Source organism: Thalassophryne amazonica, chromosome 11 (assembly GCF_902500255.1).
Source record: "Thalassophryne amazonica chromosome 11, fThaAma1.1, whole genome shotgun sequence".
Lineage (NCBI taxonomy): Eukaryota > Metazoa > Chordata > Actinopteri > Batrachoidiformes > Batrachoididae > Thalassophryne > Thalassophryne amazonica.
The window spans coordinates 16,135,327-16,147,810 of NC_047113.1; the positions used below are offsets into that span (position 1 = coordinate 16,135,327).

At 40.8% G+C, this 12,484-nt stretch overlaps 1 protein-coding gene across 4 annotated transcripts in view; it reads right to left on the reverse strand.

Annotated features, from left to right (window-relative positions):
* gria1a (glutamate receptor, ionotropic, AMPA 1a) overlaps positions 1-12,484 on the reverse strand; it is a 262,134-nt gene that overhangs the window by 24,250 nt on the left and 225,400 nt on the right. For 2 of the 4 annotated variants that reach the window (XM_034181029.1, XM_034181031.1), the window contains exon 12: positions 11,669-11,783. In XM_034181029.1, coding sequence (XP_034036920.1) covers positions 11,669-11,783 — 115 coding nt within the window. Of the gene's footprint in view, positions 1-11,668; positions 11,784-12,368; position 12,484 lie in introns of all 4 variants that reach the window. The other 2 variants (XM_034181028.1, XM_034181030.1) reach the window with 1 other exon arrangement.

Sequence of the window (12,484 nt, forward strand, 5' to 3'; positions counted from 1 at the left end):
ATGTATGTACATACATACATGTAATCCACATGTATTCTTTCAAAGTAATCCTACCCAACCTTGGTGGTCAGATGAGACCAAAATAGAGCATTTTGGTATCAAGTGCACTCGTCGTGTTTGGAGGATGAGAACAATCCCAAGAACACCGTCCCAATTGTGAAGCATGGGGGATGAAACATCATTCTTGGGGGTGCATTTCTGCAAAGGGGACATGACGACTGCACCGTACTGAAGGGAGGATGGATGGGGTCATGTATTGTGAGATTTTTGGCAAACAACCTCCTTCCCTCAGGAAGAGCGTTGAAGATCGGTCATGACTGGGTCTTCCAGCATGACAATGACCTGAAACACGCAGCCAGGGCAACTAAGGAGGGGCTCCGTAAGAAGCATTTCAAGGTCCTGGAGTGGCCTGGCCAGTCTCCAGACCTGAACTCAATAGAAAATCTTTGGAGGGAGCTGAAACTTGAAACCTGAACAAGAACGACAGGAAACGTCTGACCTCTGTAATTGCAGACAAAAGTCTCTGTACTAAATATTAAGGTCTGTTTTTATTGTATCAAATACTTATTTCATGCAATAAAATGCAAATTCATTATTTCAAAATCATACATTGTGATTCTCTGATTTTTTTTTTTTTTTTTTTTTTTTTTTTTTTGATTCTGCCTCTGATAGTTGAAGTGTACTCACAATAAAAATTACAGACCTCTCCATTCTTTGTAGATGGGAAAACTTGCAAAATCAACAGTAGATCAAATACTTATTTGCCTCACTGGACATGTTGATTTACAAACAGCACTCAATGAGGATTTGCTTTGTCAAATGCACAAAATAGTAGCATGTATTGTCAACTTCGCTCATTTGCCTTCATCAACATGCAATTTGGGGTTTGTTAGGTGAGATTTGCACATGCAACACAATTTATCAAGGTCAAAAGGAAATTTAGTGGGTGCAATCAGCATCTGTATTTTGTCTTTGAAATGTTGGCGTTTGCTTATTGCACTTAACAGACTGTTGTTCCAAGAATCTAAATAAATAAATAAATAATTGTATGTACAAAAATCCTATAGAGTGACATACCATACAATTAGTGTTCCCACAGTTACTTTGAAAATTTTTTATTACTTACTTTTTACAGTTACTTTATACAGTACCTTCATTAGCAGCTGTGGACAACTTGTCGGCAGCTGCTGAATGTAACTAATAAAGTAACTAGTAATCTAACTTGGTTATTTTTAAGATTGAGTACTCAGAAAAGTAACTATTAGTGACTTTGCTGATTAGTTATTTTGCTGTTTGCTCAATTTTATGACTAACCAAGTTAGATTACTAGTTACCTTGTTACTTTCATATTAGTTAAAGGTTGTCAGCAGCTACTAAAAAGTAACTGCATAAAGCTGCTAATGAAGTAACTGCATAAAGTAACTAATGAAGTAACTTCTCAAAGTAACTGTGGCAACACTGATTGTATGGTATGTCATTCTATAGGGGGTCAGCCCCCTGAGAACTAAAAAAGACACAGATTGCCACTATATATTGACCAGTCTTCATAAAATTAGTCGTTTTATAGGTTTGTAGGTTGAAAGAATTTGGAGGATGAGATGCGACCTCCAAGCCATGCTCCCTTGCTACCTCATATCCTCTGTGCAAACTACACAATGGAAAATAAATCAAACCAAACTAATTGCCCCAACCTGCCTCCAATTGAAGAGAATGGATAGAATTTAGAGGAGAGAGTGTACATTCCAGTAAGATGTCTTGCTCTCCCTGCCCCGCAGGCACTAATGGTAAATGGACTGCATTTATATAGCGCTTTTCCATCTGCATCAGACGCTCAAAGCGCTTTACAATTATGCCTCACATTCACCCCGATGTCAGGGTGCTGCCATACAAGACGCTCACTACACACCGGGAGCTCGACAAGTGTGGCTGCAAAGCAGGTTGCTCTGGATGATGCAGCTGCTCAAAGAATGGTCTGCCTTGTACTCCTCTCTACAAATGTCATGGTGGAGACTGCGAAAACACTGTAAGGGAGGGTGCTGTGGACAGTGACCCTGATGATGAGTAGATAACCCTGAACTTTATAAGATATATTCAGCTTCGCAAAATAACTGTAATCTCATGTAAAATTGGTCAACAAATGAGAGAGACAGGTATATGGGCAGTTTTGATGAGGAGGGGGGAATTGGAGTGATTCCCCCCCCCCCCCCCCCCCGCCCACTGAAGAAAGTGAGAGGGTCTGGAATTTGCTCTAAAAGTATTTGTTCAATTCAGTTCAATCCTTTTTGAAAATTGGTCAATATATAGTGGAAATACATAGGTATTTTTAAAATAGTTGTAACCCCCCTCCCTTAAGGCTGTGGGTCTGAAAATTTGCTCTGAAAGTACAATCTTTCAACTCGGTACGCATAACAACTTACAAAAGAAATTTTTGTTATTTTGCTGTAGAAAATCGATCAATGTAAAAGTAAGTCCCTTTGGCTGCTCCCTTGTTTGCACTCGGGGTCACCACAGCAAATCCAAGTTGGATCTGCATGTTGAACTGGCACAGGTTTTACACCGGATGCCCTTCCTGATACAACTCCACATTACATGGACAAATGTGGCAGGGGTGGGATTTGAACCCGGAACCTTCTGCACTGAAACTAAGCGCATTAACCACTTGGCCAAATCGATCAATATATAGTGAAAAAAACCAATGTATTTATACTTCCCGCAGAAAGGGAACGACGGGTCAGAAAACTGGAGTCCACCACTTTGGAACGGTCTGGTCCCCAGTGAAGCCAAAACAGCAACAAAATCTATTTTTAGCACAAAACTCCTACGGGAGCTGTTGGCTTGACTTACCAAACCACACTATAATCCTGATCTACCATTGTAAGACAGCAGTAGGGGTCACAGCAAGAAATTACTCAAATAAGGTCAAGTTTAGATTTGAGGAAATTCTCATTTACAATGAGAGTGGTGGATGCATGCACACTAGCAAAAAGTTAAAAGACAATAGAAATGGGCCAACAGAGGTTAGGGCCCCTTCACACATAACACAAAAGACGCAGAAACTGGAAGAAAATCCGCAAACCAAGCACAAAATGGGGAACCACGAAACATTCCAGCTGCTGTTGTGAGGGACACACGGTCGCACAGGTGCGCATGACACACCTGTGCCGGTTTCGTGCATGTGCACGAACACAGTGCAGGCAGATGGAACGTGTTGCACCATATTGCACCTCTGCCGTGGGGAAAAAAAACCCCCACACACCATCTAAAACACTGCATTTTATTGAATCCCTCTTATCAAGCGGACAATACAAGTACATATGAACAGTCTGTTCCTCTGTAGATGATCCACGGTCACAGACGTACAGTCTTGAAATGACATGAATGAAGCAGTGCATTCTCATTATGTCTTATTATGTCAAGCCGGTTATATAAATAATTAATACAATAACCGGACACTGATAGATGAGATATTGGTGTATAATTAGTGAAAATCCCTGGATTGATATAAAAAATAAATAAAAGGGGCCTCAATACAGAACCCTGCAGTTAAATAATCCTGTTTAAATAAAAAAAAAATAAATGCCACTCGTGGGATTCGAACCTGCAATTTACAAAAGCTGTGATTAACAGACAGAAACTTTACCACTGCGCTACAATCGCTGTCTTATAACATGAGCTTGAATTGCTTAAAATCAACAAGGAGATAAATGTATGTTTTCAAAAAAAGAGAAATTAGACGATGTATAGACACATCAGGCTGGCCCGCAGCCTGCCGAGGTGTGCTGTGTGCGGCCGCTACAGCCCGGTGCAAAGGTGAAAGATGTTTTATGTATTTCCACATGAGGACAGCAGGCAGAGACACGCGCCTCATGGAGGACAGTTGTAAGTTCATGTCCTTCAAAACACAGTATGTGTTTCCCCAGCTGGGACATCCAGGAGCAAAGATCTCAACAGTAGTTGCTGTTGCTCCCCCCCGTCCCATCCGTTCAGTGCCCCGACCAATGTGTCACTCTGTTTCTGTGTTATGTGGTCATTAATTTTAGTTACTTGTTCTGTAATTGCATATGTAGGTGTTTTCGTAATTATTTAAGTAACTGTCCTGCTGGTGGTCTCTGTGTTTTTAATGTGACATGTTGCATGCACTGGGCCATCATTGCCAGCTGTCAGTGTGCTGCGATCCCGTGACAGGTGGCTTGGCATGCTGTGTGAGCTCAGACGTGGCTGTCCAGCCCCCATGTGATCATGTCTGTACACAAATATCAGCATTTTTTGCAAGTGTGCTCCCCCTCCCTGGCGTGTTGGGGGAGTGCGTGGGGGTGGGGGGGCACATGCGCACACGTGCGATACATATACACTCCACATGCGTGTAGCTTTTTGCAACTCCACAATCGTGGGGACATCCAGCTCGAAAGTGATCATCTGCTCACTGTTTTCGTGCTGACAGCATGAATGGCCACACATTTTCTAAGTGTCCAGCGAGTGGTGTTGGATGTTTGTGTGTGCCACCTGGAATTTGGCCGACACCTGCTGCGAGAGGGATCAAATGAGCTCTCACAGGGGTCTCTCTATCTTTCAGCCGCTGGCGTGCGCAAATAACTGTAGCGACAGGTTTACAAGGCGTTGGAGGCAGCTCAGATTTTTCACAAATGGCACGCAATTCCTCCTTAGTGCGCTAGTCGGCTTCAATTCCAGCAAAATTCCAGCTATCACTCACGAACATTCAACACCACTTGCTGGACACTTAGAAAAGGCGGAACTGTTCATGCTCCCAGCACGAGAGCAGAGAGCAGGCGATCACATTTGCGCTATCTGTGATAATTGTCTAAGTGCAACATCAGTGTGACGTAGCCTAGCAACACACACGGACGTGACTGTGTGCACGATACCATCGCCATGGTATTGTGCACGCCTGTCTGACTGTGTGTTCCTCCCGACAGCAGGTGGAATGTTTTGCGGTTCTCGATTTCATTTTTTGTTTGCAGATTTTCTTCTCGTTTCTGCGTCTTTCGCCCAACGTTGTGTTATCTGCGAAGGGGCCCTTAGAGAATGGCTGTAGTGGGAAACAAGGGTGGAAGAAAAGTGTCTTGAATGGCACCCAATCATGGGACAGGCTCCAGCCTAACATAAATGATTGAGAAGTATTATAATGCAATTGTACCTGTTAAAATAACACTTTTTTGGGTCTTCATATTTTTTCCTCTGAGATCTTCTATTATTTAATATGAAAATTTACTTTTTATGTATAAGTGCAAAAGCTATGTACCTAGACTGTAAGAATTTGATAGCTGATATAACTTAAAACTAATTTTTCACAGTTCTTTGTTCATGACTGAGAAACAGTTTTATTTTTTAAGTATTTTCACTAAATGAAAATTTTCAAGTTTTAGGATTTTGACTGAAGCATAATATTTATTTTTAATCAAATCTAAGGGCCCCTTCAACCATAGTACGAATAAGTACAAATCAGTGCGAATCATGGTGGAACAGCTCATATGAGCAAACCACGAACGATGCCGCTGCAGCGGTTTCATGCACGCAGGAACACAGTGAGAGTAGCTGCAGCATGTGTAACCACATCATACAGCTGCTGTCAAAATAAAAAAAAAAAAAAAAAATACATGCCACCCACGGGATTCAAACCTGCAATTTCCAAAAGCTCTGATTGCCAGCCAGAAATGTTATCACTGAGCTACCATTGCTGTCCTGTGAAGGGTGCAAGAAAATGCCTGATATCAAGAAGGATATGGATGTATTTAAGAAAAATAAAACCACACACCATATAAAAACACCACATTTTATTGAATCCCTCTTATCAAGCGGGCAATACAAGTATGAACCATCTGTACCCTCTGTAGATGACCAATGGTCACAGATGTACAGTCATGAAATTACATGAATGAGAAGCAAGGCACTGTTATCATGTCCACCTCTGCTGGCGGCGTGTCCATCCCACACATGCCCAATGTGTGTCTTGTGGACGGCACGCCGCAGGACAGATGCTGTGTCTTGTGGAACAGAGCTCACGTGGGTGGTGTGACATTCAGTTTGCTTGCTGCGTGTTACGATCTGACGGTCCAGATCACCTGGGGTAGCCTGTCAATGTGCATGGTGTGCGCTCCCCCGCTGCAGCCCATTGCAACAACGATATATGTTTTTATGTATGTCAACGTGAGGACAGCAAGCAGACACATGCACGTCACAGTGCGCTGTTAGTTCATGTCTGTCCAAACACGGTACGTGTTCCACCGTGAACAACAGATCTCCACAGCCACTCCTGTCCTGATCCCCTGTCAGTCAGTGCACACACCAACATGTCACTGTGTCTGTTTGCAAAGCCACACATGTGGGGGCACTTAGACAAATTTCACATCCAGCTCGAAAGTGATTGTCTGCTGACTGTTTTTGTGCTAATAGTGCGAATGGCCACATTTTTTAAGTACCAAGCAAGCGGTGTTAGATGTGCATACGTTTCACCTGGAATTTGGCCGACACCTGCCTCGAGAGGGTTTGATAGGCTCTCACAGCACACACTTTGTCTTTCAGCCGCTGATGTGCTCGTAGTTGTAGCAATGGGTGTATGAGGCGTTGGAGGCAGCTACGATTTTACACGTATTGCATATGATTCCTGCTTCATGCGCACTTCATGTACAATTTGACCACATTCGTACTATGTGTGAAGGGGCCCTAAGGTTTTCAATGAATAAATAGCTTTTTCTGATTTTTAATCAAGTTTTTGATTTTCAATATTAAAAAAAAATACACATTTTAAATATTTTGAGTATCTTACTGAACTGTTTATCCGTTTCGTCAGTTTTGCAAAACTTTAGCTGAATGCATGTGCAATAATAGTACACACAGTAGTTAAAGAGAGGTTTTCTGAAATTATTGAACCACATTGAGCAGTATGCCTCTCGGTTGCTGTAAGAGAAACAGACTTTGATATTTGTACCATGTCCATAAACTGAAGGTTCCAAATGGTTAGTCCAGACTTTAATGTAATATTCCCTTTCAGGAACCAAAGATTATTGGTGCCTTAAACTTTTTTCCAACATATTCAACAGCATTTACGACCAGGGAGAAGCTGTCAATAATCTGAGGTATTTTAGTCATGGGGAAGTCTTGAAAATGTGGACAGTGACAATGCCGGTCTAAATTCTTCACAGCCTTTATACTGATCTGAATCTTATTCTATTAAAGTAGGTCAGCTGATTAATGTAATAATTGATTAAGGTGAAAATAAAATAAAACATTTCACAACCCTGATTGTTACCGATCGTTTAAAATAGTTTTGGGTTGTACTTCACAGAATACAAGGTGAAAGTCCTTTTTGAAGTGTCTGCTGAAAGTGAGGAGCTGTCAGAGAGGATTGTGGGTGTTTTTGAAAACACTTCAAGATGACTAAACCCTGAACAGTACAAGGTTTGACCCAGTATCTAAATCTGAAATGACGAAAAACAAGTGTTAACACTAAGAGATCACGGAGGCTGTTGGGATTTCAAACAGAAGCTCTGCAAGGTGTTATGCTGCAGGTATCATGTCGTCCTTCAACTGACACAATTTTTCTAACATGCATCTTCATAATGTAGCTCCTGTGCTGTTCAAACATGCACAGACCCTTATAGTGATACTTGCCATCTGTTTGTTAATGATGTTCAAAGTATGAAAGTTATATACAAAGCAGTTCTAATCAGCTGTTATCCTTTATATTTATTTATTTATTTATTTTGCACAGATGCACAGCATCAGGCCAATTTCAGTCATGTCATACAGTTGTATACAGTTTAGATATCTCTCCACAGTACCCACAATGCTATCTACTGCTTACAAGTGATTCCATTGTTCAATGCATAGATGCGTCACCCTGCCACTGCAATGATTTGAGGTGTGAAAGATGTTTGACAGTAATATTACCAATTCTATGTGGTCTTTACAAATACGACAGTGGGACATTATGACTTAAGTCTAATCAACCAAATAAACTGCTATCTGAAAGCAACTAGGGTTAAAAAATACCCGCCTGGAAAACCCACTTTGTAGACTATTGTGTTTTATAAACTGTGCATGTCAAAAAGCACAAATACACACATGCGCAGTGAAACTTTGGGTTGACCTAACCAGTGGTGGGCACAGTTCAGCTAATCCAATAACAGATCATTATCAAAGATAATGTTTTTGCTAGCGGATTAGCTTTTCAGATAAGCTTTAAAACCATCATCAGACCAGTTATCATCTGATAAATTTAGTTCTGATAACTTTCAGTCCGATAACCTTTTTTTGCTGGTAAAGTGAGTAAAGTTTAGTGGTCAAAAACATTTGTAAACCCTAAAGTCAAACATTTTAGTCCATCTGTTGTGTGTTTGTAGCAGACTGGCTGCCTGTCGCTTGCTGATGAGATCATCATTAAGTGCAAAACGTGATTGGCCAGTTGACACAGGGAGCATTGTGGGTAGTGTAGTTCAGGTTCACTTAAGACATTACACTGAGTCGTCTGCTCGACACAAAAACAAAATGGACTAATTTTAATATTATTTTATTTTATTTCTTTGTGGCTGATGGTATAATTTAATCGCCAAGACTCGGTGGGGGAGAGGAGCTCTCACGGCGCAGCTGCGTACAGAGGGACTTTCGTCATCGTTTAGACACTGTTTTGGATAAACAAAGAGGACGCTTTATGTGAAACTAACACGTAAGAATTTATATGACTTTTATTCTGTCAATTAATGCATTAATGGACGTATTTCGGTTGTTTAAGTCTCAGGGTTCAAAGCGTGTGAAAAAAGCAGCAGCTATTTAGTTCATAAATGAGGGTGTATCCAATACCGAGATAAACTGTGACTTCTAATACTGTGTTTTACTGCTTTTGAAAGATGATGACAGTGTTTGGGGTTTTATTTTTTATTCATTCATTTGTCGTACGTTCTTATGTGTTTGTGATCCTTGAATTTACCCAGCAGCAAAAAGTGAAAGTGAAACTGGTTTATCAGAAGCCGACAGTGTAATCTGATGTGGCTGCGCCCAAATCAATACTAAAAATTATCGGTTATTGGTTATCTGTAATAAAGATACATTTTTTTAGCAGTTTATCAGTTTAGTGTCATAAAAGATAACTTTTCAGGTATGGGATTAATGGTTATCGAAGCTAAATTTTTGGTTAGCTGTGCCCACCACTGGACCTAACAAACTGACAGGCTTTGCATCCACATTTGCACACCTCCACACGAGAAAGAGAGAGCTTAAAGGAGCCATTATGCAAAGGCTGTTCCTCAGCATGTATGGAGGATATAGCAAAGGTCCTTTTTTTAATCTGCCGACTTTTCTCCATTTCATCACAGAGTTGCGTTTGGTTTTCAGATCCATAATTAATCTTCTAGGCATGACAATACTGTTTTCTCTGTATTCTGTGAGTGAATATGCCACCTTACTGTAAATGGGCAAATGATTTGTTACTTTATTTATGGCACTATTCTGCTGCACAATGTTTATTTGCAGGACTTCGTAACCTTTTAATCTTTGATAATACAAACTCAATTGTGAGAAGTGAAGCTACTAGAGTACTGGCCCAAATACAAGACAAAGCAGTTTGAATTTGAAAACAGCCTTTAAAAACTGTTGAAGGATATTTTTTTACCTATGCACAGTCGTAGTTGTAGATGGCCTCTCTAAAAAGAGGACATATCTGCTAATGAGCTGGAGAACCTGTTGCTAAAAGTGAGAGAAACATGATAAAATCTCTGGTTGCACCTAAAATGATCGTTCTGGGATGTACCGAGACATGCTCATTGATGTCAGTTAAGCATGGAACAAAATAATGACAATGTGAGAAATCATTTTAAGCTATAATCTTCCTTTGCAGTGGGTGAAAAGGGATGATACACAGAGAAGTGACAACTGCATATATCATTCCAGAATGTACGGCAGAAAGCTGAGTCGGACAGTGAAGGAGAACATCAGCCTTTGGCTGTCATGTCTATTATATCGAGCCCACAGGGTGGATTTTGAATATCACAGATAATGGATAATGGTGGCTCAGCCCAGTCATTGTTAGAGCTTATTATTATTTTTTTTTTATTTTCAACATTCTTTGCACCAGAAATGGACAATTATAATACAATACACTACTGTTGCCTCGCAGCAAGAACGTCATTTGAGGAGTGTGTGTGGAGTTTGTGTGGGTTCTTTCTGGCTGCTCTGGCTTCCACCCACATCCAAAGACATGCAAGTTAGGTGGACTGGAAACTTCAAATTGACCGTAGGTGGGTGTGTGTGTGTGTGTGTGAATGGGTTTATTTGTGTATATGTGGCCCTGCGACAGTTTAAGACACTGACAAGCAAAACAAATTTGAGCTGTTTTCCAGAAACTTGACACCTTCAGTAGCATGAAAGCCATGGGCGCAATTTGGTGGGGGATAGGGGGACATGTCCTCCCCACCTTTTCAACCAGGGGGGACAGAATATGGTATGCCCCCCCCCCACCTTCTGACATATATGTGAGTACTTGAAACATGCTATGCCAGTCATATGTGCAAACCATGTCAGTCTTATGTGCAAAACCATGTCAGAATAGTATCTTTGTTTCTGCAAGTTTGTATTTTTAGCAGCACTGACTTGTTTACAACACCTGTTTCTTGTTTGTCACATTCAGAATTTTCTGGGACTGCATTTGCCCAGATTTGAAACCAAAAATAGTTGCCTCTAGGGACTAGTGTCTACACATGAGTATCAATGGACCATATGCTAATTTACTAAATACTGAAAGTTAGAAAAGGAAATCAGAAAAGCTATCTGGGACCTCAGAAAGCCCATCTGCAATTATTGCTTGATCTCCAAAATCAGTCTTTGCAAGCAAAATTATGTTCAGTATGAGTGTTGTCATTAGTGCCACTTCGAAAATTAAATTCATAAGTAATTTATCCTAAACTTATGATCTGTTGTTTTTTCAAACTTATGCAAAAACAAATCTTGAGAAAAAAAAAATACAGTATGTGATAGTTAATAATTATTAAGAACCTGTTCTTTCATATTTATGAATACATTTTACCACATTGCAGTTGTTTTGTTTAATGAAAACTCAACCTGTCATTCTTTTTGAGTTCTACACATGTGGTGATACCTTATTTACACCAGGATGTTAATAAAATCAATGCTGGCTATTCTCAGAATAAAGTACTTACGTATATCCGCAGTTTCAAATTGCATAAGTCAAATGGTGTCCACTTTATGGTCTTCTCAAAACATTAAAATTGCTGTTCTGGATGCTCAGAATGCATCTGAGCTTATCTAGAAACCGTTGGCTTCTTGGGGCTTCTAAAGCGGCCCCCAGACCCCCGGCCTATGGGCTTCGGCCCTGCAGACCTCGCACTTTGTCCCCCCCCAATTTCTAGTTCTAAATTGTGCCCTTGATGAAAGCACAGTATGTGGGAATGGAACTAAAAAAGAAAAAAAAATGCTGATGTTTTCTTTATGACATTAAAAGATGAACTTGTTTACATTTACTGTGTTGATGCAATGATTGGTGAAGTTCGTCTTACATTCAGGCCAGTACTGTAGTACTGCTAGCACCTCATGCGTACAGAATTATAGAGCCTACGGGGTGGATTTGAGGCTGGTCTAGGATCAGGGCAGAATTGTGCTGCAAGGTGCTGTGAAATGCTGCACAGGGTTGGAGACTAACCTTTCTTCCGGAGTCCTTGTTGCCACACTCCCCTTTATCGTACCACCATTTGTTTTTCAGTTTGTCTAAGACGGCTTGCTCACTGAGTTTCAACACCGCTAGGTTTACAGGGATTCTTCCAACCATAAGGAAATAACATAAATAACATATTATACCATGTTATTTTATGTTATTAATTCAGAAACACAGAGCAGCAATTGCATACACACATTGATAGTTGCATATTAGGAAAAAAAAGAAAACACTTATACACGCACAGACACACTCACATTTGGTGCATATATATAGGAACAGCATTATTAGACACATTTGAGTAAAGTGATATGCATTAATACTCCATCTAGCTTGGCTGGCTTGCTCCCTAAGGTAGTAGATGTGTATTACAATATCACTTTGGGTAACCGGCACACTGCGTACCCTCATTTATGCAACACAGATGTCAGAAATGTTTCCTCATTAACTGAATGGAAAAAGGTTCTAAAGTCTTAATATGACAACCCAACTGGTTCTACACTTCAACTTTGACTCATTTTGGACCATCATAACTGGGTTTTCCAACTCTTTTTTCAGATTTAGCCATACCCACCCCAACGGGAAGCTTGGTGCTGTTGGAGAGGTGCTACAGTGTTGGCCTGCCGGTTACCCGCCTCCCACCCATTGCAGGTGAGTTACCCACAGGGTTTATCAAACTGGCTCTGACCTTGGAGTCCCCGCCCCCGCTGCCACACTCTCCCTTGTCGTACCACCACTTGTTTTTCAATTTGTCCAAGAGGCCCTGCTCGTTCAGTTTTAACACTGCCAGGTTTACCGGATTTC